Consider the following 27,616-nt stretch of genomic DNA (forward strand, 5'->3'; position numbering starts at 1 on the left):
AAAAGAGCAAGTGGAATCTATTGCAGCTGCTAACTCCTCGGGCAATAATGCAGTAAAAAACCCGAGGCCACGGATTGTTTGAAGGAGTGGCTCAGCCACTGTTCTGTGCTGCTGAACTGTCCCCACCTTGCTGGAGTCAGGGCAGTGCTGCAGCCAGCACTGGACTGCTCCAGGACAAACACTCCGCAGGCTGGGCCCACGCCCGAGCGACTGGGGCTGTCCTCTGGATCGGCATCCCTGTCCCCCTGCTTGCAAAGATAAATGTGTTACAGCAAGGGGAGCAGCAGGACCACTGGCTTTGCCCTCTAACAGCACCTGCCTTTGACATCAGCATGGCAATAAATCAGTCACAGCTGAGCTGCAGCTCCTCACTATCAGTTTAATTAGGAAATCGTTTAAAGACCTGTTCTAGAACTTTAGTATGTTTTGTGCTGCTAAAAGAGGCACTTCTGTGATTCAAGGTGGTTGCAATAGCAGGTCAAAGGTTGCCCTTAAAGTCAGAAGGAGTCTCTTTGCATGTCACTTAAAGTATTTTTATTTACGGGGTTTTTTTACAAGCATTTGCTTTTTATTATTTTCACCAAAATAAAGCATAGAGCATATAGTGTTTTCACACATTTAGGAAATAAATAAGTATATCTTGAATTCTTTAATGCCATGATACCATATGTAATACAAAGTTATTTCTTCATTGATTTTAATTTTAAATACAGCGTATTTGCCCTTTTTTTAAAAACAAAGTTTGATTGTGTTACCATACATTTCCCTTGTTAACTTATAGATGTTTAAATAACAACTGGGAAAATACAGTGATGTGTATTGCTAGAGATAAAAAATTGCTCTATTAGGATGAAACCTGTATATCAAGTTATCAACTGATAAATTTAAAAAACCCAACACATTAAATGAATGCTGTCACTTGAACTGATAAAGAAAACCTTAAGAGAATAACAAATACTTCCCCTCCAATTTGTTTGTAGAATAATAAGAAAATAATCCAGTTTTTGTATTTCTACATTGATTGGTATGCATGTTAATTTATCTTCTACTTGTTTGCAACTATAAATGAATAGAGGTATAAAGACAAAATCTCATAATGCCATTCCCTTGAATTTACCAGCTACAGTAAATGCATAATTTCATAAATACATTCCCATTCAACTTAAACACTACAGGACTAACTTCATGTGCTCAGTTTCATGCTGCATAGTTGAGAAAGGAAAAAATCTGGTGGCACTTGGTATCTTTAATGGCACTTCTTTCAGCAAAGGGTAGGATGCGTTTGTGTCACTAGCCAGGGCTACCCCTCAAAACAGTACCCTAAGTATACTTGAAAAATACATAGAACACTAAGTAAAACAGCAATTCCTGTGTTGTGTGCCAAGCTTTAGCTAATGGTACAAGGATCATCGTTGGTTGATTTCATTTCCCCTTCCAGCAGCAAAGTGATCACAGCCTTGCTCAAGTAGCTGCACGTTCCCTTTTTTCCAAGTGGGTGGGTGTTGTAGAATGCAGTCATGTCACTCTGCAGAGAGGGAAAGGAGGCTGCCATTAGTGTGAATGTGGAAAGCAGCCAAACCCAGAGAAACAAGAACAAAATCAAATATGTTAAAAATGCAAATGTGTTTTTTGGACTCTAAAACTAGAGAAAAATTCTGCTCAATTTTCAGAATTCTCCCATATGTACTTACCTGCATCTACTTTCCCACTGAGTTTTCCAGGACTGCACAGATACCACTTTCTTAACATTTTTTAAAATGTCATAGCTGACAGAGAACAACTGCTCTCCTAAAACATGCAGCTGGGTGATGCCTGTGTGGTAGAATGGTGAGCCAGGGCCTTGGGTGTACATGAGGTGTAAACTGACTGAAGATTTATTCAGAAGGAAAAAATCCAAGATCCAAACCACAGGTAGCACATGAAGTCATTCATTAATCAGATCACCAAAATAGGTGTCCTTCACTGAACACCTGTTTTTCACAGTTAGTGACATTAAAACACCTGCTTACTCTCAAATTATGTACTAGCTGCTCTAAAAAAGGTTCAATGCTTTAATTCAGGAAATTGATTACTTTTATTAAATCAAGGGCAGAGATTGTATGGAGAAAATACAAGACTTCTGTAGCTTTAGGGTGTGTCTAAACTTACTAGAATAAATAATTTTGATATTTATTACATGTTAACAGGGAATTAACAAAGTTCAGAATATTTGCAAGTCAGTTAATAGAAGACCATAGTTCAGACAACTGAGGAATTTTTAGCAGTGTTAGGAAACCTTGAGACAGAACACCCTAAGAACAATCCCAGACAGGGTTACAGTTAACTGCCAGCAGAATCCATCTGGGAATAGGGGAGAGTCAGGTGCCAGAAAATTTTAATGCAAGGAGCTGAATTTCCAACAACAATCTTAAATACTATTCACAACTCTAAACTGGGGGCTCTTTCTAAGAGATAAAAAGGCATTATTCTAAGTAGGTCTGGGCTTGGAGAAAAAAAATTCATCACTTCAATAGAGGCTAGGGCAGCACCAGTAAAAACTGGGGCTTGCATGGAACTTTCCTTTCTGTTTCTAGCCATTGGGAATTTGCAGCTTGTCACAGAAGTCAGTAGGAAATTCCAGATGCTGCGTGGAGCTGGCACTTGAGAGCCATTTGTGCAGCTGATGGGTGGTTTTACTACGGCCACAGAGTCACTACCCTCCAACATGGACCAAAAGGATCATAATTTCAAGAAAATTGTGTTCTTTTCTAAACAAAGGTATTTTGAAATTGACACATTGCTGGGGCTGGGTATTTGGCTTGCTTTCAAATTGTAGTACAAAAAATGAGTGGCAAAAAAAGTGAACATTGAAACATTTGAAGGAGTTCTTAAGCAGCACATCCTTCCTCATCTTTTAAAGGAGCTAAATTCAGCAAGAGGAAGGGCTGGTGCATGTCAATGAATGATCAATAGATTCTTCAGAGCTAGCACAGATGACTTCAAATATATTGTGCACAATAAAATGCCAGCTGGAGTGAGGAAGATCATCCTCAGTAGATCTGGGACTTGGCCCACTGCTTTACTCCTATCTTCTCCTTCAACCAGTCCAATAAACCTGGCTTTATTACAGAATTTCAGAGCTTTGAGGCACCAAAACTTGCAGTGAGAATATTTAGAGATCTTTAAAGCATAAAACCTATAATTCTAGTCAAGTAAATATTAAAAGCCTTTATTCCTTTATTTGAATTTTAACCAAAAGTTTGCCAGATCATGAATGCAACTCTAGCAGAAAAATCAGTAACTAAGAACAGTTCTGTATTGCAAGTTCTTACTTGAATACTGTCAGTATGACTCCTTTGGTTATTGAAGTTTTCTTAGTCTCTGTGTACATAAGATCCTCAGTTCACACTTCCTTGCTGAGCTTTAGTTTTTTTCTTTTATTTTGTTATTTTTAACTCTTCTCAGTTCTAGTGTCCTTCCTAATGAATTCTTTCCCCTTTGAGGATAACTCTTCCAGCTTTACTGAGACTCCACTGCAGAGCCATGGAACACTGAGTATTCTCCTTACCATAACATTTTGAATTTACAACTCAGCAGTAAAGTGCACCTCTTTCATCTCTGCTTAGAGGCTCTTTGCAGACCTAGGCAGCACTTGGATATATTAATTTCTTGTTTGTGTTCCATTCTGAACTTCTATCAATTGCTTTTTACTCTGAACTGCATGGAATTAACACTTAGAACTAACTTCAATAAGAATGGTAAATTCTGTAACAGCAATATTTCACTCACTTGATTTTCAGCTCCCTTTGGACTGCTGTGATCTTTCTGAAAGTCATGAAATGCTTCTTGCACCACTTTGTCCAAGTCCACTTTGTCCTGGAACTCTAGTTCAGGATTTCTCTCCAAAATAACAGATATAACCATCAGCAACTAGAAGGCAGAAAAAGATTGTAAGACTTTAAATTTCATTTTTTAGAATTCAGGTTACATAATAGCACTGCTAGTAATTGCATATGCCTCTTTGAAGCAGGAAGCCATTTAATAACGGCACAGGTAATAGTGCACAGATAATAGAATTCTGACTTTGATAAAAGAATCACTGGAAAAGCAGGCTTTTATAAAGGTTACAATTGCTGGTGACTGCCTATGTAAGGGCACAGTGTAAATGATTGACATTAACATCTAACTTGGCTGGGAGCCAGGGAAGTTATTTTCCATTTTCTTCAGTTCACTGTGTGGCTGCACAAATGCTGGTGCTTGGTGGAGAGAGTGAAAAGCAGCAAACACTGAACCTCAGCAGTTGGTCTTCTGAGGCATAATCACAGATGGTAAAATTCTGTTATGACAAAGTTTATAAAAACCAAAGACAACAGTGAGCAGTAAAGCCTCTGTTCATCAGAATTTACATTCCTTATATCTAAAATGGCTTTAAAATAGGAAGGTGAACATGATGAGTGTCCTGTTGTAGTATCTACAGGTAGGCAGTGGAGTTTGCTCTGGCCACCTTGGGCTTGGTAATTTGGTTATCTTTCAGCAAAAACGGGGGCTGTTCCTGCAACCAGCCTGACCATGAGCTGTTAGCCAGAATTGAGAAGGGTTTGATGTTCCTGGGGAGGAGCACTCACAAGCACCAGGGACACGGACTTGGGGACTAACAATGAATGCTGCAGTGAATAGACAGCACAGATGCCAGCAACGGTGCAGCTGCTCCTGATCTGTTCTAAAAGCAAACATTATATGCAGTGGTGGGGAAGGATTTAAACAGCCTCTTGCTTTACTGTTAGGATGAGGAACACAAGGAAATGGGAAGGTGGCTGATTCAGTAGTGTAAAGCTACTTACATCAGCTACTAGACAGCTAAAAGCTACTAGACAGCCTCAGCAAAAAGGGAAAGAAGAACCCTTCAGAAGGCAAACTGGTTATTTTAGAGCAGTTTTCCTTAGATCTAGAAAATTGTTAGGAAAAGGCTAAGGACTTGAAGGAAAGCTACTTCAGAATTATTAGATTTTTACCTTCTCTGACCTAATTATATTGGTACTGTCATTAATATTTGCCAAAGGGGAAGAACATCACAAACTTGCTCTATTCTGAACATGTAACAGGAACCTGGTTACTCATAAGCAATCAATGGAGAAACCACTGAAGCGAGTGTTTATATGGACAATGCTATTTCTTCAAATACATGAATCTGGTTTTTTGTTTTAGGCTGTAACATGCTAAGGCACATTATAAAATGTCATTAATTATTGGCCACAGACCTCTACGATGATCTGCCTGTATTGTGGCTGGTCGATGTTTTGCAGCATATCTTCAACTAGGAGGGAAAAATTCATTTCATACATCGTCATATCCGATAAGGTTGGTTGCTGAAAAACAAGTAATACTTTTATTCAAAGACTACATGCATTAAATCAAAACCACCCTGCAGCAGAGCCTACTTGCCTGTTGAACAGATAATACTCAACTAAGAAATAATAACTGCTGTAGGATCAAAAAGGGAGCATATTTCAGAGTCCATGACTTGGAAAGAATCTTCTACACTTACGGTTTTATAAATGTGGTTTAAGAGAAATAGTTTGCTTTTATTCTATTCTAATTGTATTTTACTCCAAATAAAAAAGAAAACTTGAAAATACATTTTTTTCCCCCACTTAACAAGTTACTCTAAGTAAAAATAACCATTAATGATAAAACATTTCACCATTATTGTCAGGTGGAACAGCAATACCTGAGACTCTGTGCTGGTTTACCTGGGGCAAGAATCTCCCTGCCACGATTAAGCCATTGGGGGTTCTCTCCAGGATCTGCCACACACGATCGTAGAAGCCGGCGGGAGTTCTGTTCAGGGAGCCATCCAGCTGCCTCCTGTTCAGCCAGCTCCTGTGGGCACACAGGGACAGCCTCAGCAAACCTGGCACTGCAAAGCCCCGGCCTGGGAGCAGGCAGGTGAGCAGTGACCCCAAAGCCATCTCCTGCTGCACTCACAGCACAGGTTGTGCTCCCTGCTGAGGTGCACCCTAAAGCAAACACAAGGGCTCAGCATGCAGAGATCACCATGGCACCCTTGGGGGTGTCTGTGCTTTATGGAACTGCAGAAAAACCAGCAACTGTGAAATCCATCCAGTGCAGGTCAGTAACGGTAACAGATCAAACTCATCGGGTCTAATCATATTAGAAAAATGCATTTCAGCAGAATTGTTGAAGGCAGGGGTTGTTCCTGATGGTCTGTAGAAAACAAGTGGCCTGCAAATTTAGAAAATTCAACAGAATGCTTTTGTTAAACTAAGGCTTTGAACAAACTGAGTTATATTCTTCATGAATCACAAATCCTGTTTGCCTTCAGAAGCATACTGTCCCCAACCTTTTTCTTTTTTACTTAAAACTATGAAGTCTGGAATTTAATTTTCATGGTTTTTTCTTCTCAGTGTTACTATAGGAATGGGGCTTTAGCCAAAATGTTTAAGACACCAGCAATGGAACTTGACAAAGTGGCATCCATGGGTATGATTTAATTGGTGGATTCACAAGACAGATTTAAGTTTTGTGTGGCAGTCCTGCATGTATTTGACAGAGAAGACTTCCTGAAGTTACTTAGTCCTTACTTGCTTTTTGAATTTTAAGTAGAAAAATAAACACACACATTATTTTTTAGAAAAACTACAATTAAATTACTGCTTTGCAACATGCCTTTCTATATTTCTAAGACCTGGTTCTGGTAGGCTGCTTGAAAAGAAAAAAAAAAAAAAGAAAAAAAAAAAAAAAAAGGAAAAAAAAAAAAAAGGAAATTCCCAGATCAACTTTAACAATATCGCTTTGCAGAACTTTTGTAGCCTAGCTCAAATTAATTCAGCACTAATAAGTTTGGAATTTTAGTTTTTGCTCCATTTGTATTGGTAGATTAACATGACACGTTTAGAATAAAATTACTTGTTTGCAAAATTACCTGTTCCTGCAGCCACCAGTGTGCTTGATGAAATTACTAAAATACCTTGCATTAAAAAACCCTTACTCTTAAATACTGGAGAGAAATTGTGAGAATTCCTTCTGAGATACAACCAGTAAAGAGAACACTAATTCTGACAACTCCATGCATGGTTTCACACTTAAGTTTCTTAGTGTGTCTTGGTTTGGCTTTTTCTGTTGGGTTTTTTTTTTAAAAAAAAAAAGGAAAAAAGTTATCACTAAGTGGTGTGTTTTCTGAACAAGTTTGAGCTCTAGGTAATTGGGATACACTTTCTCAGAACAAAGGAGATGTTTAAAGTTAATACGATAAAGCCAGGGTTGACCCAACATACAGTGGGGCTTTTTTTCTGTATAACTGTACTGGATAAACATGACAAGTTAAGGAAAAGTGTCTCATAAATCACTTCTCAGTTATACGCTCAACTACCAAAAAGTTGTGTCTACTATGACAGTTTCATCCTATTGTCTGCACAGCTCTGTCCTTGGATTAGGACAAGAAAACTTCCATAAAAGCAAAAAGTCAGGTGGTGTGATAAAATAACAAGTTGTTTTCTTAATACAAAAAAATATGTATTTGAAGATGACAAAATGCTCTGACCCATCTACATTAATAGAGTAAGGAAGAGAGTCCTGCAAACTGAATAAGTAAAGTGAGTTTTATAACTGTTTGGACCATTAAAAGAACAATGCTCCATTTAAAAAGGGTTACTTGCAATCTTGTGACCTACATAAATAGATTAAAAAGTGTAATCTGTAGAGTCTTGTGCTTACAAAAATTTTACCCTCTGTGAAAACGTGGAGAGAGGTGAGTTGTGGAGAGACTGTTAGGGAGGTAAATAGACCATTAGCCCTTGCTGTATGACCAATTAACTGGCAGTGAGATATGGTATCACATTAGCAGAGATTTTTCTTCCTAAAAAAAAAAGAAAATCACAAGAGTAGGAAAAGAAAAAAAAAAAAAAATATTTTGTACTTCCTGGCAGGAAGAGAACTTTTAAAAACAAGTCACTAATGGGCAAGGAAAAATGAGTTAGTAATACTGTACAGGAAGAAGTTAGAAAAGAAGTCAAAAGATTGAAAGTTTTGAAGGATATGCTGGCGAGCTTTTGTACTCGGATAACCCAAAAAAGAATCCTCATCCTCAGAAAATCAACCCAAGTGCCCTTCAGTGACCTACCCATCACGTGCTACAGGAATCAAAAGCAGCAGCTGCTGTGGCAACTCAGGTAAGATCTCTGATGAAGGATGGTGCCTGAATTGCTTACTGAGATTGACCAAACTGTTTCCTAAAGAGCATTAATATTTAATGGCAAATGCTGCAGAGGGGTTGTTCTGCTATGGTTTTACAGGACAATGTCAGCACCAACACGAGCAGAGACAGCAACTAAACAGCAAGCACTGATAAGCACAAACAAGACTCTGAAAAGCATCTGGGAGATACAGACCAGAGCCAGTGGGGCTGAGAGATGAGGCACCAATTTAAGGAGGTTGTTTCTCAGGGATTATAGATTGGGGAAAAACACAGGTGTGTTTTGAATGAAGCAGGAGCATAAGCAGCAGGATGTGTGGTGTAATTCCTCTTTGTTGAGAGAAAAGACCCATCATCCATTCAGTCAAGGACTATGGAAATTACCAGCAATATCATGTGCCAAAGTTGAACTTAACTTGAAGTAAAACCAAGAGGAAGAGTTTTAACTTCACTCTTATCCATACAGTTAAATGGAAATATTGCAATTTTAACTTTTGTCTTGCATACTTTGTATCACAATGAATGTTCTTTTTGGCAGCTGGTTACAGCTCAGAGAAAAGATTCCAAGTTTCAGGCAGTACCACTATCTTCTAAGAATTCTAGAGAACATCTGCTCTTATTCATATAATAACCTAGAAGAAAGAGGGCACTGAACAGCAGACAAACTGTTCTTACAAGTTACTTAAGTAGAGGTATTGGGTAATTTTTGGCTCCTTTCCCCACATCAAAGAGTGTAATGGTTCACATTATAGCAGACAGATCTCTTCTCTGTGGCAGTAAAGAGACTTCCACATAGATAGAGCTGAAAAGGGAATATGCAATAGAAAAGAAACAATTCTAGGACCTGGCCCCATGTGAAAGAATGAAAAAGTGCATTTTTTGCTACCATGCCTTGAATAATTACATAACTGACTACAGATGCGTGGTGATTTCAGGTGCACACAAAGTAGTTCAGGAATGAAATGTACTTGAACAGAAGTTTCTGAATAAAAACAGGAGCCACAACCCCACAGCTCATTACCTGCCCGGCTGCTGAGGCTGAAGAATATCCAGCAGAAGCTGCTTCACCTCACTGGGGGACATCTGGTACAAGTCCTTGGCTGGCATATCTCCAGCACGGATTTTGAGTTCATACTGCATAGCATGGATAATCCATCTACATAAGGGGAGGAATATATTTATTCATTAAATACAAAGTTTCCAAATAGGAAAAATTAGTCTAATAAAACAGCTCATAAGAATTCCACACAATCCTGCCATTTGGCTGTCAGGACATGCATAAAATATCAGACAAATATTCTCCTACTCTTCCTGTTTGATTGGAACATGATACAAGCTGAAAGGGATAATGCACAGATTTTAAGAAATGTGTTGTGAAGCATGTTTTCCATAGAGAAAATTGATTGGACTACATTCCCTATATCCCATGTTCATTAAGACAAACATTTACCTGCCTTTTGATGTTAAAATTCCTGCTCAGAATTATGCTCTGACAATATATGCATTTTGCTGATGAGTTTTAAAAAGCCATAAAATTTACAATATTTTACATTTAAAAAGACTTCAGGGCTTATGTCTACTTTTAGCCTTTGAAATTCCTTTTTGCAGTCTATCACGCTTTGTTTTTCTGCTTCTTTTTTAAAGAAAATTTGATTCAATAAAAATATAGCAACAGTGAAGATTTTTAGCTTTAGGTATCAAAGAGGCAGAACTTGGCAAAGTGGTGAAGGGAAATGCCGAGTTTTATTGTGCACATTATGTAAAACCAGTGCTCCAGCCTCTGATGCAGTATCAAAGATGAAATAACGTACAGATACACCTGAAGCCAGATAAGCACAGAGCTCAGCCTCTTACCCTCTACACTGGTTCAGTTCAAGTAGGCATTACCAACAAAAGGCAATGTAACTGTTTTTTCTTCAAATAGTCCGTAACACCTGATCAAGGCTTGGTTACATCAGAGCCTTTCTGTGTTTATCTGAAAATGCAGTGTATTCTTAAGAGATTTAGGCTGTCATCTCTATAGCCACATTCTGTGGTCATTTAACTATTCAGCCAACAAGGTGGAGAATGTTTTTGCTTATATAAGCAAGTTATTTCTTCTCTAAGGAATTCTTAGTAACTACACAGAATTTGGACATGTCTGGCCAGCTGATTCAGTGTTGGTTAACATTTGAGGTTTCAAATGCATTGGACGTGCAAGATACCAGGGATTGTTAAGCAATATGGGCCCATCACATTATGGAGAACATAGTACTTTCATTTATTTTAGCGGGTGAATAGAGTCCTTCTCTTGTTACTAAGATTAACAACACAACTGGCTCAGGAATTCTTTCCCCACTCATGACTCAAATGTGTCTGAGTCCCTTGCTGGTATTTTCTCTTTGCAGTGGCCTACAAGCCACACCAAAGTCAAGACCGGACCTTCTGCTGAGCTCTTCACTGATAAGAGGTGAATTCAAGTCAGTTGGCTGGGAGTTTTTACAGTAATAGGGCTGTCAGAAACTTGATCTATTTCAGCATGAAACCCTGAAAACAAATCAATAACAAGACACTAAATCAAATCATTATCAAACTGGAACGGCTTTTCTGTGAGAAGGTTAATTTTGCTCACTGGAGTGGGTGATAACACTGAAATAAAGGAAATTGAATCTCTAGCATTAACCTTGGGAGAAAAAAAAAAACGTGCGAAAAGGATTAGCTACAGAGAATAAGGAAGGGGAGGAAAGAGGAGTAACGTGGATCTGTAGAGAGGACAGAAAAGCATTTAAGTGCAAAAGGATAGATGTACTTCCAGTTAAACGTAATATAGGCAATTTTTGGTTTTATGATGACTGGAATGTACTGCTAAAGAAGATATATGAATCTTGTGTGCTAGAAAAAAGGCTGCTGGTATCTACCTCCAGTGCTGAAATGTTACATGTTTATGGAAAAAAATATGGAAGATGAAAGACTTAAGTTCTGATTCTAAAGCATGCTCACTGATTCTGTAAATCTCAGTCAGTAGCACCTGGCCTCTTCAAAGAAGTGCTTATTCAAATGCATTTCTTCTCCTAAATGTGAAAAATTAATTAACTTCTGTGGGTAGCAAAGTAAATGCAGATACCACGGAATGTGACAACATTCCAGCACAGCGTCGTTGTAGGTCACCTTGCCAAAGAACTAAATAGAACAGGTGGGAGCTAAATGATGTTTTAACCTCGATTCAAGTTTGTGGTTCTCTGAAGTCTGTACATTGCCCTGCAATACCAGCAGTAATAAAGAAGAGCAGATACTTTACTGACCCAATGCGTATCTTCAGCATTCCACTGAACAGCTCTGGGGAATTTGAGATGATCCAGCCAATATGGATGACAAGTTCCTGCTGCACCACAGCTTCTCTTTCATCTTGTAATTGGCATTTTTCATAGATGATGTTCTTAATCACTGCTGGTGATAAGGGGTTAGAAATAACTGCTTCCTCCTGGCCAAAAGCTCCCAGTGTCACCTGTGGTACAGTGAAAACAGTTCAGAAAATAGGGACAGGAACAAAAGCTCTGCAAAGCAATTCAGAAACTAAACTGCATCAACTCTGCCTTGCTTGTTAACAATTTCACAATACAAGGGTAATTTTATGCCAATGGCTGATGCTTGTTAATACTATTAATTGGATGCTATTGAAGTAATAAACTTCACTAACAACCGCAGTGAATATGGAACATACTTTTCCAAATTAAAATACCAAGTACAAGACCATTGCTTTGGTTATAATCAGGACTGTACATTAGGTTTAGACAGTTATATAATTTCATACATTTTAGATGTGGAGCTCAATTAAAATTCAGAATTAAATTTATATTTTGTTTTCCTATTCCTACTAGCATGCTAAAAGTTACAGCCTTGATTTTAATAAAATGTATTGCTGGTTCTGGATTGTTTAATGACAAAAAAAGGAATTTTGTTAAAATTCTGGTTTGTTTTCAATCTACTGTCAGTAAGACAGTTTTTCTGCTCTAATAAAGATCATTGTTATTAAGTGATCAAGGAAGGGAAGCAAGGTTAAAAACTTGCAAATAGCCTCAAATTATGCTGCATGCAGGTGTAGTTTCTTCTACCACTGAGTAGCACTAGAAGCCCAAACCCAGACCTCAGTCTGGAGTAAGACAACAACATTACACATAAGCAAGTATACACATACATATATTTAATACAAAAATACAGAAATATTCAATTAGTATTATTTGGAAGCAGCTATTCGTGAACTTAATTAAAATTATTATGCTCAGGAAGAAAAATAATGTCCTCCTTAGGAAAGGAAAAAACACTGATGATCAAACTTTCTTTCAAACAGAAAACTCTGAAAGACCTTTTGCTCAGCTGCCACCCACAGGTTGTCTTATGCTCAATCATACAGAGATTTGCATTTAAGAGGTCTTTCAAAAGATGCCTTATTACTTCACTCCCTCTACTTTTGTGAAATAAGAAGGCATATAGATAAAATCACAGAAAGGTTTGAGTGGGAGGGGACCTTAAAGATCATCTCATTCCAACGTTCCTGGCTCCAAACCCCATTTAACCTGGCCTTGAACACTCCCAAGGATGGGGCAGCCACAGATTCTCTGGGAACCTGCACCAGGCCCTCACCACCCTCACAGGGAAGAACTTCTTCCTAAGATCTAATCTAAACCTACCCTATCTCATTTTAAAGCAATTCCCCTTTGTCCTGTCTCTACATGCCCTTGTCAAAAGTCCCTCTCCAGCTCTACCGGAGCCCCTTTAGGCATTTGAAGGGGTTCTGAGGTCTCACCAGAGACCTTAAACCCAAGGAGTTACATAAATCATGGCCTCTTGCCCTCTTCCCTAAAACCTGAACTGTCTTTTCAGTCTTATCCTGTCATTAATTAAAATTATTATTCAATTCCAAATACAATTATTAAACATATCTCTATTTTCTCTGGATTTTTCTTCTTTGGTAAGGTTTTTTTTTTAGCCATTGGGTACTTTTAAAAGAAGCATCAGAGGCCTTCAAAATGAACAAGCCATTTGTTTAGTTTCTGTTATCATTCCTTAATACATTTCTGAGGAGCAAAGACTTACCTGCTTGCCCTGAACTAAAACATTAGTAATAGATGGTGCAAGGCTGTCCACTAGTTTACCTAAAAGACTTGCTGCGAAGCGCACAACAGACCTGAGGGCAGAAAACAGAGCAATCCCACTACATATCACATGCTAGTTTAATGAATTCAGATATCAATTTGAAGTCTGCAACAGCAGAGATCTCAAAATTAACTCAGTGAATACATACATTATTTACAAAGTGGAATTCAGATCAGATTTTATGCAATCTTCTGTATATTTTCATTTTTTAGTTTAGATACAGGTTAATGGATCAAAAATATATTTAGATAGAACTCATTAAACTACCAGTTCCATAAAAAGCTTCTTGTTCTCTTCTCGACATCATCTTGAACAAAGACAGGTAAGAAATCCCAGCTCCTCTTTTATGACATTTTCATCATTTTGCAAGATAACTTTGGTAATTTTTAAATCTATTTAAGGAAGAGTCAGGAAGATTTTGCAAGAGAAAGTACAACACATAACACCAAGGCTTTGCTGTGTGTTCCATGCTGAGGTAATACTTTGCATGTGTGGCATGAAAAGAAGAGACTTGTGTCACCTGCTAGGTTAAAAACAAGCTGTAACTTCTAAGAACCACATTTTTGCATATATGCAGTTGATAGTCAGAGATAAGAATATATTTAATAACAATTTATTGACAAAATACAAACCTAACAGACCTGTAATTAAGCTTTTCTAGCACAGATTTTGAGGCTACTAAAAACCATTTATCTGCAGAGATGAGGAACAAGCTGTAATACTGTACGGTGTTAGTAAAAAACTCAAACATTTGATGTTGATTCCTGTGAAAACTGCTACACACTTCTTAAGATCAAGAGCAAAGCATTTCAAAAATGCATTAGCTGATACTATCAAAATGCAAAGAAGCAAAAAAAAATAATCTCACAGAGCTGCACTTCAGATTTCTGGGCACTTTACCTGTTTCCCATGTACCAGTAAAGTAGTAATATGTGGGGTTATAGAAGAAGAAAATTTCTGTGCAAATGCAGCACTGTAGCGCAACACCAACCTATATGTGTGTCACATGGCAATCATGGAAGAGAAATGAAAAATAGTTTACATATTTTGTTTCGAAAAATACTTCTGATTTTTATTATTTACAAAAAATACCACCAAGGTATTTTGGTTCTACCTCATTATTGGCAAAGGCCCATTTAACTGTACAAAGAGACAAAAATGAAAAACAGCTTTTATATTTACTGACCTGTTACAAATAGTTACAGAGTGAGAGAACAGAGTTCAGGACAGGCTTGACTTTGATAAAAAGAAATTAAACTTCTACTGAGCTTCAGGGCAAAGAAATTAATAAATAACATGTAAATATCAATCTGCTTGCTGAAACCTTTTAAAGTTATTGTGTCAAAGTCAGGCTCAAAGCAAATTACTTCAGGGCAATAAATCTGAGTTAGTGCATCAGCTTAAGTGATTTATATCTGATCACCAGCCATCCTACATAAAGCTATTGACAATATTTTATCATGCCCTGTAAGAAATAAGAATATTAACATTCTACTCACATTCTTTTAATTTAATGAGGCCTGTGTATTGGCAATAGCACTCAGTGCAAAACCAAATACGAAAGCCTATTGCTTTCGTATTTTAAAAGAAAACAGTAAGAAACTGCTTCTGAATTTTTTAAAGTCTGTTAAACCAGACCTGCAGCTGCCATGCACCAATACAATTGTCAGGAAAGCTGTCATTTTCCCTCCTTTAAGTGTGAGAGAATTCAGCCTTACTTTCTATAAACACATTAGGAAAACAAAATTGGTGTAAGCCAGAAGGAACACGATATTTGTATACAAACCAGAGCTTTCTGCTGCCAGCTCGTCTGTAGATTCTTTCTATATGCTCAGCAACAGTACCTAAAGGCATTTAACAGAAAAAAGAAAAACAAAACACAAGCAAAAAAAGATGCACAGTTTTAATTTAACAGTAATAAGGCAAGTTTGATGAGACCAGTTAATTCTGAATCTGCTTGAGTAAAGCACTTATCTATTATGCTCAACATCTAAAATTCAGATGCAATCAAGTCCTCTGTCTCCCAGTATATGTTGTAATTCAAAAAGCCAAACCAGATTTCAGCTAAATTTGCTGCTCTTGCTATAGAGACACCTATAATATCACCTATTCCTACAATATATTGGGGAAGATTAATCCATATACAGATTTGGCCTATAAAGGTACACCCCATCATAAGGTGCATCCTCAAACTGCAGAACCCAGGGTTCTGCAGGTTCTGGTTTTAGATTTATGTTTTATTGATTGTTTGATTATTTAATGTCAGTCTCAGTAGTCTCCATGCAGGGAATGCAGGGAACTCTTTGTCTTAATGACTCAGAGCATTTAATACAGGGTGCATATTAAAAAGGTTACCATCACCGACTGTTTCATATGGGATGGCACAAAAAGGTCTGTACAAGTTATCTCTGAATACTCAGAGGCACAACAGCACTTTCGTTGGATCTAATTGGTTTCAACAGTTTTTAAGTTCATCATCATGATCCAATGGTTGTAGGTGGTAATGCTGCTTGCTTACAGAGGTTAGGGAATCTGCCTTGAGGTGTTTCTAGAGTAAGGAACACAATATACAAAGGACTGAAGAAAGCTCCTGAGGCTCCCAAAGCCTCACAACACTCCAGGTAACTGGTGGAAAAGGCCACTTCAGAGGCTACATGGGCCTAATGTGCAGATTCCAACCGTGACTTGCACCTGGGTTATCAGCCTTATGTGGCTTTCCACTCCTTTGTGCAGTTTTGGGCACCACAACAGAAGGAAAATAAAAAGACATTAGAAAGTATCCAAAGGAGACACAGGAAGATTGTGAAGGATCTAGCAGAGAAGCCACGTGAGGAGTGGCTGAGGTCACTTGGCTTGTTGAGCCCAGAGAAGAGGAGACTGAGGAGAGACCTCATTGCGGTCTGCAACATCTTCTAAAGGGACAGCAGAGGGGCAGGAACAGGTCTTCTCACTCTGGTGACCAGTGACAGGCCTCGAGGAAATGGCTGGAGCTGAGTCAGGGCAGGCTGTTTGCATAGCAGGAAAAGGTTTTTCACCCAGAAGGGGTTGGGCACTGAACAGGCTCCCCAGGGCAGTGGGCACAGCATCAAGCTTGTCTGAGCTCAAGAAGCATTTGGACAATGATCTCAGGCACACGGGGGGATTGTTGGGCTGTCCCGTGAAGGACCAGGAGCTGATTTTGATGATCCTTGTGGGTCCCTTCCAACTCAGGATATCCTATGGATTCTATGACATTTTTAACATAGCAATACGGATGTAATGTATGTCAAAATGACAACTTTTCTCCACATGAACCAGCCATCTCACATGAAAATTAAGAAGCAGGGCTCTGTAACAGGAGGTGGGAAGTCCTACTGCTTAATTAATAAGTCCTCTTTTTCTGAGGAGTATTCATATATACAAAGGCAGCTAAAAAGCAGTCTTTGGAAAAAAAGATAAAACACCAAACTTTCCAGCACAAAATCCTAAAGCCTCAATAGCCTTTTCAGAATTATATTACAGGAACTTAGACCCTGTGCTTTAAAACAAAGCCATAATACAAAACAGAGTTTCACAGATACATTGAATTGAAGTCAGATTACATCAAAGCAGAATAAAAATTCAGTATAAAGCCTCATATAGTTCAGACTGTTACAGACATATAGACTTACGTTTTGGTTTTCTTTGTAAGGTCAAATCCTCTATTTCTTTTTAATCTATGCATTCAAAATTACAACCAGATACAGCACTGGCCTACAAACAATCTAAAAGAGTTCATATATCCAGCAGCTCATTCCCCACCACAACATCAATTTGCATGTCCTATTTAACACAGAAATTGCTTTAAATGGCACAGAAAACAGCTACACAACTGCTGGCATGCACAGCTATTATTCATGTTCATTGCAACTCAGCACACAGCTGCTTCCTCAATGCTCAGAACAGTCAAATGGAAGAAGTTCTTACCTTCCTTGGTGATAAAATTCGGCCCTTCCCTTTTAAGCAATATACTTGAGAGTAACGCTTGACTTGCCATGCAATTGCAGTCCTTAAATAAAAAACAGCAACAACAGAACCACAAATAGCCTTCAGATTTTCACTGAAGCAAAACCAGAACAGCTATTAAAAATTTCAGGTGAAACCAAAGGGCCTTTTTTCTTTTCAATTTAAGGAAAAGTCTACGTATTTTATTTTCAAGGGGATTTCACAACTCTTCCATACCCTATGTATGCTGTATCCTTGTCACTGCTGCTTGCAGAGGCTTCTCTGTGGATCATATTAAGTTGTAATAATTTAACCTGGGAAAAGTTTCCTGGTTTTTCATTCTCAGGTCCTGTCACTTACAGCAGAAATGCTTGTAATGAAATAGGGAACCAAGCAGAATACTTGTGTATCAAACACTAGATCCAGAACAGTTACTGGTAGTTTTCCTCTAGATGCAGGAAAAACGCCAGATTGCAACTATCCCTTGATGCCATTGAGAAGTTCCCAGTCCATCCAAGTGAATACCCACTGCTCAAGTCTTTTGAACTACAGTTTGTCAATAAAATATCTATTCTTAAGACACATGACAAGTGGATGCCCTCCTAGATGGTCACTAGCACCAAGGATGATTGGGGCAGCTGGGAGAATTGAGAGCCAACAGCTACATGTGAAGGGCCAGGAAGTTCTGTGATAAGATAAAGAGGAAGATTCCCTGAGTATGAAGGGGAACTTCAGACATTTTATGTTATTAGCTGTGCCACAACACTGATCTTGCTGATCTAAGTAGGCTGCTGGTAAAAAGAGTATCAGCACAGAATTTCTTATTTCATGAGAATGAAGTTACACTGTACTTTTATCAAGTTTTCTTACGTTAAGTTTCTGCAGGATCTCATACGTTGACTTGTTTTTCCAGTCATTAATATTTACATCTGGTTGCTGCTCAAGTTCAGAAGCATTGGGAGTACTAGACTGTCTCTTAACTTTTGAATGTTTTGGAAGATCCAGCTCCTCCAAACTCTTAAATACAGGAGCCCTGAAAAATAAGTATTTAATTTCTTCATAGTTCAGAAAATTTTAATTATCAAATAAGTCATCACTACTATTTACACATAGCCTTACTCTTCTGTTTCAGTGATTCTTAGGAAGTCAAGCTGTTCAACAACTGCTCCAGATATTAATGTCTGAAATGAAAAATTGAAAACAAATTTTAAAATATGTACATAACTATACAGCTATCTTTTCATCTCAGTATGTTGCTGGTGGTTTCCACTGAGAAAGTAGTTTTTTTATCTACAGTTCCAAATATTTTTACACTTTCAGAATATCTTCCCTCTTTCATGAGGAAAAAGACAGCTTAAGACAGCAGAAGTCTCTTGGGGCTGCTGTCTCCTTTTCGGTCATGTTCTGTTGTTCTTTTGCCCTGGCCAGCTTCATCGAGCAATGCCCAACCCCCAAAATCCAAGTCTGATGAAAACACTTGAGATGGAGGATGTGCATTCCTCAGAGTCCTGTACAGTCCCCATGTTCTGGATCCCAATGCTCATTATTCCAGGGATGGCTGAAGGCCAGGCAGTTTTCTTGTCATTTTCACTGATGTTTCAGGCAAACACTACAAAGAACATTCCTACACTCTATTCATTCCCTAATCCAAGCAGGCCTGGCCTAAGTTTGCACATCAAATGCATCTTACAAATACTTCCATCTCAAAAGATTACACACCTGAAACGCAGTGTTGCATTTATCTGATGTAGTCATTACAATTCACTCACTCTGCATTTATACGAATTCCCTATTTATCTACTGCCAGAGGAAATGTATTGTACTACAGCATTCTTAAGACTGCTTTTGATGGTTCTCATTAGCTAAATACAACTGAGTGTGTTTTGTGAACTTTTATATTCCATTTTCATTGTACATGAGTTGCAGTAAAACATTGATCTGTTACGCTCTGAGATGACAGAATATAAAAACCCTGCTTTGCTTTTATTACTGGTGCCATTCATTCTTTGCCTTGCCTATCTGCTTGAACACATGATGACAATGAAGGTAAAAATCAGAAAAGAGCCACAAATCTTCTGAGCATAAAAAATCTTAAATCAGATTTGGTACATTTTACAGGAAAAAAAGAATATTCACCCAATTAGAGAGACAGATTCTCTCTGGGCATGTTTAACATGTGCACCTAAAGGAAGGAGCTGAATACAACTGACAAAGATCAATATATATTTTGTTGGAATAAATGAATTATTCAAGAAAACGCCATGAATTAGACATGTCCCTTGTTCTTTTCCCCAAATCCTCCCCTATAATGAAACAAGACTGTTAATAAAATGTGACAACTGTGCAGTAAGACAGAGATTCCAGTTCAGCTGCTGGAGCAAGCACACAGTATCCCAGCAGGAAAGGCACCCACCACCATCTCCACTGGCCTTCAAGCCAAACAAAGATTTGTTTGTAGTTTTCCCATGTGCTCTTTTTAATGGCTAACAAATAAAGCAAAGACCAGTGGCTGTCAACATCTTAAACCCTTTAAAACTCCTCCTTAATTATTATATTAGAAAAAAGATCTTTCCAGAAGGTCAGTGAATATGGAAGGGAAAGTTTATTCCCTGATGGCTGTCCAGTGTAGTGCTTAAAATAAGGACACAGATAGATGGAAAAATGTCTGATAAATCTTTCTTGCAAGGCAAGAAAGTCATTGCAGTTAAATTTAAAAAACAAACAAACAAACCAACCAACCAAACCACAACAACAACCCTGCAGCCAAATGAAAGGTTTTCCATGGGCAGTAATGGCATTTGCTATAGGAAGACTTAGTTGTACCAGGAGAGACTACACGACCTATGTGTGATCAGCAGAAATACATAAATACTTAAAGATTCCAAGGATATCTTAAACCACCATAGCTAGGAGCATTTCCTTTACAAATGACCCAGCTCTTCTACAAATTAATGATTTTCTAGGGAACAAGAAGTCATTACTCTGTCTTTAGTCTTCTCTCTTAAAAAAAACCCCAATAGTTCAATAGGTGTAAACTAAGATTAACTAGCACATAGGACTATGTAAAATCAGCACCTGTCTTGGTAATTTTCACATTTTAATGAAGGAATGTTCCTGCTTTGAGATTCATCCAAACAGCAAAGATGTTCAAACTAGATCTTAGTTCTTGTAAGAATTTTAATATATGTGAAGCACCTTTTTTTCCCGTCCGTGATTACCTAATCAAAAGAAATCCCTTAGTGCTTGACACCGTGGCTTTATCCTTTGGTAGTCATTTCACAAGACTGCCTAACAAAAAACACCGTTTTCCCTTCTGAAAATCCTCTGTGAAGATTATGACTTTCAAAAGACTCATCAAAAGGAATTAAAATAAACCCATGTTTCTGTTGATACAAAAAAAATAGTACCAAATGTCTTGAGTCTTGACTCCTTACTTTTATGAACTAAATAAAATCCTTGGAAGTCACATAAACCCCAAAAATAGCAAGAATACATGTACCAGTACCAGAAGGTAAGAACACAAAAGTCAGGAGAAACATCTTACCTGTACTCTGTCAACATGAACCTTCACTCCTCCAACAATTCCCTTTCTAAAGGCTGCCAGCATATCTAATATGGGACTGAATCTGCTCCCTCTGAAATTTGAAACAGAATTCCATTAATCTTGCAGTTGGGTAAATCCCACACAGCAAATCCTGCTCTTCTCTCTCCCTACCTTATGTTGTCTTCCCTGATCAGTACCACGAACAGGGGCCGGCCGTGCATTTTCCAGTACTGCTTAATGAACTGCAGGGCGTTCTGGGCAGGAAAGCATGTCAGTCACAAAAAATCCCAAACAACACAACAAGCACAACCTACCAGAACACACAGTACAAGACAGTAAAAGACTGATAGCCCTGAGAACACCAACAGGTTAAAAACACCTTAGCTACTAAAGCACCAACAGGTTTCTGCAACAGGTACAAGCTGCGGTCAAGCCCTGCTATTTCCTAAGTGTTCTGAAAATAGTCCTAAGCAAATGTATGGATCAGGGAGCAAACCAGGAGACAGTGCAGTGCTCTGAACTACAGGCAACGACCTAGAAAGGGTGTGAGGGGATCCAAGGCTTGAATGCCAGGGCATGGAATCACCAGGGCCACCTTCCGTGCACTGACATCGCTGCTCCAGCCCAGGGCACGTGGCAGGTGAGCTCTGCACTACTGCTGACCTTACAGGGAAGGGGGAGAGGTTTTACTATTTGTGCAAAATCAAGTAGTGTTTCCTCCAGGTAAGGCTTTCATATTTCCTGTAAAGACCAGTCTTGTTCCTTTTTTCAGCCAAGAACGTTTGTTCTCCCAAAGAAACAAATGATAATTTGCTTGCTGCCCTGAAGTACTCCCAATCACTTTGGGGGCAGTTTTTTTGTCACACAGAGATACTCACTAGAACTCACACTGGGCTGACAGGGTATTTGTCTCAATACACTTTCTAGCAGCAAGTTTTTGTATGACAATAATACACACTGTACTGCATTCCTCCGTCAGTCTTCTGTTTTATCAGACTGCACAGTTTATTCTTCTACAGACTGTTTTTGTCAGTTATTCAGATGAGAAGTTACAAATACCTTAATGTCATCAATCAACATCATAACGTCCTGAGACATGTAGAAATCACTGAGATCAAAAATGATCGAGTAGCAAACTACAGTCTTCCCTAGTATTCGATAAATCTGTTGAGAGAGAAAACTTCCATTTATCTTCTCTTTAAAACATTCATAAGGGCCAAATACAAGGACTTGAAAGTCAGATACATGCATAAAATAACACTACATGTCAATTCTAGTTAAAATCATACGGAGACTAAATGTTTATCTAAATACATAGCAATAACAAGAATATAAACTTTTCTTGCAACAACCTTTGATGTCCCAAGGCAGCCTATGGGTCTGTCCGGTCTTCCAGATAATCCCAGTTTCTCATTGACTCCCAAATGGAAGTAAGCCTGTGAGAAAGAACCATGAAAACTGATATAAACCTAGATACCAGCCTTTCTCATGCTCCTGCCACGTCTCACAAAGAAGGCTGTGTGCAGTCTGCTTTGATTAGAAAATGATTCAGAAAATGTGGCTGTTATTTCTATTCAGGGTTGGTTTTTTTAAAAAACACTTCTTGTCTCCTATATTAGGTCTTCTTTTTAATTTCTTGCTCCTATTACTTTTCTATTCTACATAAGTAAAATATTTATTGATTTTTCAAATTGCTTATTGAAATAATTTTTTTAAAGATCATTTGCATGTATTGGCTAGCCGAATTTGCCTTCTGTAATGCTTTTCCAGTGTGGATACATAACTAGAAGAGTAACATAAAAATCCTTTAAAGATCTTTATTCAAATGTTAGTACAAATCTGGAAAATTAATGCATCAGCAACACAAGCAAGAGGGAACTATCTCATTATTCATAGCTTGATTCTTATTAGAGTTATGTATGCCTAGCATTACTTCAACTGATAAAATTTTGCAAAAAAATAATCTTCATTTATTACAGTGTATGAAAATAAAACCATAAGAAAACAACTAATCTGGGAGCAATAGAGTATAAATGTATCAGCTAAACCTGACTGAAAGATGTAATTTTTCCTTATTTGGTCCGGTTTAGGTAAGGAACCCATCATTACTGCAGAATATTCAGAATTCTGAAAATTTTCTGAAGTCCAATCTTTCTTTATGTTATAGGAAGATAATTCAGAAGCAAATGGAAGCAAACACTTGAACAAACATTACACTCAACAGCTTTCTATTGCTGTCAGCTTTGGGCCTTCCTGATCCTACCCATGGTTCTGCCTTAATACCAAGAACTATTTTAAAAAGAAAATAAACAAAATTACCCACATGACCTGTTCATCCAGAGTCAGGAACAGTGTTCAAGTGGGAAAGGATGGAGACATCGGAACACTGATAGCTTTCAATAACCCATCTGCGCATAGCAAAGCCAAACAGTGCTGAACCTTTCTGTGGTAAATAAGGGAGACTGGAAGAATGGCAGTAGACAGGGCAATTTAACACTTAAAGGAGCTGCATTTTTCTGGAATGCAGAACATCAAATGCTTTCTTAACAAAAGCAGAGCTGCATTAGCGTTGTGACATTGTCTCTCTCCTTGAAGACTCTTTAGCTTGAGGCCTCATGTTTACGCACAGGCTACTAAAGCAGTTTCCTCTTCTAGTGATAGTTCTCCATCCTGATCTGTTACAATCAAAGCTCAGATGCAGCACCAGGCACTGTAACAATGCACAGTTTCATTCAAGTCCAGCTGCTTCAAGCACCTTTGGTCTTTTATTTTTAATAAAATAAAAGCCCTCAATTCTGGATTACTAAAGCTGCTAATAGCAAGAAATGGCTGTGAAAGCAGACTGGGCTGTTGGGTTGATTTATGAGCATGAACCAAACTGCAGTGGTCTTGCACACCATCTGTTTCTGTGCTCCCTTTCCTCCTCTCAGTTCATGCCAGGGGTATTCTGCTCCTCTCCTGTGCTATACTTCCACTCCAGATGTACATTTTCCTATGTATTACGTGTGTCTTGTCCCATTTTATTGTTTATCTCTTCTTTCTCTCTCCGCTTTGTGGATATGTTTACTTGACTTCAAGTTCTACTTTCAATCCCGATCCATTTGTTTTACAGCGCTTTTTTGGACACGTGCCTGTTAATAAGTCCAGAGATTTAAACCATTACCATGTGCTACTTAGAGCAGTTCAAAGGTTTCTGATGAAATTAAATACTCCTTAGAACTGACAGCATCAGTGTAGGAAATACTGAGATCCATATTTTCCATGGATCAACCTTCTGTTCCCCAAAATACAATGACTTCTCCATCACTGGCTTCCTCTCCCCACAAAGGATGACAAATAATACCAGAGTTTTTGTTTATTTGCTTTTTGGTTCATACTGATTATTGGCATAAGCCCAGAGATCAAACCCAGTTCTCATAACACCCCAAACACTCTCTCTACTTCACAGCTCTTATTAGAGCCTTTATTAGAAGCCCATTAGGAAGAGGTGTTGTAGCAGATGAATTAATATTTTTATGGCATTCTTTGAAAAGTAAATTTTGATGAGGCAGATGTACCTACCCATCATGAGGATAAGGGAAGTGTCAGAATTGCCAGATATCTCAACAGCTTTAGAAAAATAAATCCTAACACAGACATTTTCATAGATAGGAATTTAATTGATAATAAAACTTAATGAAGGTCTCATCTTTTTGTCAGGGAAACTAAAGAAGTGATGGATGACAGAGACAATATATACTTCTATGGTAAAGTTATGGAGTAGTCATTTGTTAAACCGAAGTTTCAGGTACAGAATTCCAGGACAGATACAGACAAAGAGAACATATTTTGGAATATATTATCAAGAAAGCTAGTGAGTAAAAATGGGTTCAGAAATGAACAAGGATGAATGGAAACATGGATATTTCTCTTCTCTCTGTTTCAGTACTTCTCAAGTGTTAGTGGCAGCCATTATTTAGGGTAAGCATTTTTCTGAATAAGCCACAGCCAGGTTTAGTACACCTGTTATCCTTGCAAACTTACGAGACCTGAAATACGTCACTATATTCTCTATCTGTGAGTTTACTTTTTTCCTGTGTCCTACAGACTCCTGATCCAGATCATGGCATTGGCCATGTGACTTGATTTCTGAGGGAGAGCCCCACACGGTGCGTGGTCTGTCCTACCTCGGGACTGACAAACGAGAGTTTGTCACTGCACTGCCCCCAGACATTCATCACTCTTGTGTGAGACCATTTGCACAACACAAGGTTAGACAGGAGCTTTGTGGACCTGATCTACAAACAGGCCTAGAAGGGCCAGCCTAGGACTGTGAGTCAAGTCCCTCAGGAGACTTCTTGTCCCTATAGAAAACAAGGCCTTCAGGGAGGATGAAGGGGATCCTGAAGATGATCCTTCATCCCAGTAATTTCTGCCTGTGGGATTTTAAATGTGCTCAGTGAAAGAGTTAAACCAAAAAGGATTTCAAAACCAAAACTTCCTGGATATAGTCAATCCAAGGGAAAACAGTGACAGAGATGTGGATAATGCCTGTTACAGGGGCTGCACTATGAAATCCTATGATGGTTTGTGCCTACTGCATTAACCCATTTCTTTGACTATTGCTCATTTGCTTGTTTCTCCATTGAGATTCATTTAGTTTACCAACCTACTAATATTATTAAAATTTTATTATTCATTCATTATACTTTGAAAGTGGCTCAGGCAATAAGCCTAATCAGATAATATAGAACACATGGGCTCCCACGTTCCCCTGAAAGCTCCAGGCATCTGTAGCTTCCAGTGCCAGCACACCTTGCAACTGCATGAGGAGAACACAAAAATGTAGGTAACAGCTTAGGGAGATACAAGGGTAATAGCTGGATATAAATCCTTATTTTTACAAAAGAAATATACAGATGGATTAATCATTTTAAATGCAGAATTCCTTACTTTGACAAGTTCTTTCTGAGCCCATATCTGAATTGGTTCCACCTGCTGGGGGGTCTGAGTTTGGATTCCATATGTGTTCAGAAAAACTTGGAGGCTAGAAATGAAATACAGATAAATTTAATGACAAATCACAGAATAGTTTTAACAATTCTCTTGGCAGCACATATATACAAGTAGCAGTATTTTATTCTACACCATTTCAGATGTATTGTTCGACCCTTCCTTAATATATAGGTACTTAACAAAAGTAAATACATACCGCTGGCTTTCTGCTATCAGGGCCACATGTACCACCACATCATTTTCTAAAGGACCCTAGAAAATAATGAGAAAATCATAACTAGCATTGCTAACTAAAGATTTTACTCAATATAGCATGACCAGGGACAACAGCTATTTAAACAATTCCCAGCTATGACAGACACCACTGTCTGCATTGCTTTCTTTTATGGTGTGAGCAAATTGAAAGATTTGTAAACCTCAAGACTACAAGAATACTACCAATAATACTCTGCAGGACACAATTTTGGGAATTAGTAATAAATAGACTTCTGGTAATCATTATACTTTTTGGATTAGTTTGGGCGTTTCTTTAATTAAGAAGAACTACATGGGGAAAACATTTTATTTCATACAAAAATTTAGAATTTATCCAACCAATATATCTCCTATGTGCCTAATATGACCTAAAGGTTTGATACATAATTTTTTTATGAGTGAAATTATTCAGCTTTTTGGGTAAACAATAAAATTCACTTATGAATAATGACCTGATGATTTCAACCCTTTACTCTGAAAAATTGTCATCAGACAGCTGTTCTTTAGTGACATGAAAGACATATTACATTTTACAGAGGACAGCTGCATTTCCTTGCATTATTACACAGACACTTCATGTTTGAAATAAATACTAGCATTTTACATCAGGAAGCCATGCAAATAGGAGTGAATTCAACATGCTAGGTGAGATCATTGACTTGACTCCCTGGGTCTCGAACTGGCAATGCACCTTTTCTGTCACTGGCAGAATGAGCTATGAACAACCACCCTAGTCCTTGTTCACTCCTCTGGCATTCACTGGCTGTAAAATGACAGAACTAAAGAGCAGCTCACATTTTCATTGCTAAAAATGTTTCTTGCCTGCTTTTGAATAGAGACTACCAGAACATGAATGACAGAGATTAAACATATCTTCTATCAATTGTATAAAAGGACAGCATTTTTTGTGATGATAGAAGGGTAGACAAGGATTCAGAACAAGAAGTTCAGAGGGAACAATTGCTTGCTCAGGCATCTGTGAGCCTTGGTATCAATAATGATCTCAGGGATTTGCAGAAGAAATTCTTGGTAACATTTTCCCAGAAGTCTGTCAGCAACACATTTGCACTAAAAATTTTGGACTTTTTGCCACATGGAATAAGTTTCTGATGAAAGTATATGCACAAAGACACCAGATGAAGAAGTTGGAAGTGACATTAAAAGATTTTCGTGCTCAGAATAAGATCATTGTGCTATCACTTGCATTAATATGAACAGTAGGAAAACTCAACCCAAAACTCGGCCATAATCATTGTGTATAAAACAAATACCCCACCTGAAAATGAGAGAGCCCCTTCCAAGACTATTGATTTGTAGACAGCCTGTCATCTAACCTGGGCAGTGGTCTTCAAGTTCAGACTCAATTATTACCCTCTAAATAAAGAACTTAGCAGGACTGTGTAACCATAGCCTGTAAAACGTATATAACCCATGAGTTCTGCCTCTCACACACAGCCAAGGACAGGATTCATTTACAGCATTAAATGGTGGTTCTAACACAGGCCAAGACTACACAAATGCACAGCTGGCACAAC

The 27,616-nt window shown here is 38.2% G+C and overlaps 1 protein-coding gene across 6 annotated transcripts in view; it reads right to left on the bottom strand.

Annotated features, from left to right (window-relative positions):
* Positions 1 to 511: 511 nt before the first annotated feature.
* The window catches only part of PHKB (phosphorylase kinase regulatory subunit beta), a 70,173-nt gene continuing 43,068 nt past the window's right edge, over positions 512 to 27,616 (bottom strand). For 5 of the 6 annotated variants that reach the window (XM_042027555.1, XM_042027554.1, XM_042027553.1 and 2 more), the window contains 17 exons: positions 26,023 to 26,078; positions 25,764 to 25,857; positions 22,184 to 22,267; positions 21,891 to 21,995; positions 21,003 to 21,085; positions 20,832 to 20,922; positions 18,407 to 18,468; positions 18,158 to 18,320; positions 17,270 to 17,351; positions 15,111 to 15,168; positions 13,265 to 13,355; positions 11,473 to 11,675; positions 9,213 to 9,347; positions 5,730 to 5,859; positions 5,238 to 5,345; positions 3,769 to 3,909; positions 512 to 1,525 (listed from right to left, as the gene is read on the bottom strand). In XM_042027555.1, the coding sequence (XP_041883489.1) occupies positions 1,388 to 1,525; positions 3,769 to 3,909; positions 5,238 to 5,345; positions 5,730 to 5,859; positions 9,213 to 9,347; positions 11,473 to 11,675; positions 13,265 to 13,355; positions 15,111 to 15,168; positions 17,270 to 17,351; positions 18,158 to 18,320; positions 18,407 to 18,468; positions 20,832 to 20,922; positions 21,003 to 21,085; positions 21,891 to 21,995; positions 22,184 to 22,267; positions 25,764 to 25,857; positions 26,023 to 26,078 (1,824 nt within the window). In that variant the 3' untranslated portion in view covers positions 512 to 1,387. Of the gene's footprint in view, positions 1,526 to 3,768; positions 3,910 to 5,237; positions 5,346 to 5,729; positions 5,860 to 9,212; positions 9,348 to 11,472; positions 11,676 to 13,264; positions 13,356 to 14,224; positions 14,316 to 15,110; positions 15,169 to 17,269; positions 17,352 to 18,157; positions 18,321 to 18,406; positions 18,469 to 20,831; positions 20,923 to 21,002; positions 21,086 to 21,890; positions 21,996 to 22,183; positions 22,268 to 25,763; positions 25,858 to 26,022; positions 26,079 to 27,616 lie in introns of all 6 variants that reach the window. The other variant, XM_042027552.1, reaches the window with a different exon arrangement.

This window comes from Corvus kubaryi, unplaced genomic scaffold (assembly GCF_017639235.1).
Source record: "Corvus kubaryi isolate FWS band 111438036 unplaced genomic scaffold, C.kubaryi_AGA036_p1.0 37300, whole genome shotgun sequence".
Classification (NCBI taxonomy): Eukaryota; Metazoa; Chordata; class Aves; order Passeriformes; family Corvidae; genus Corvus; species Corvus kubaryi.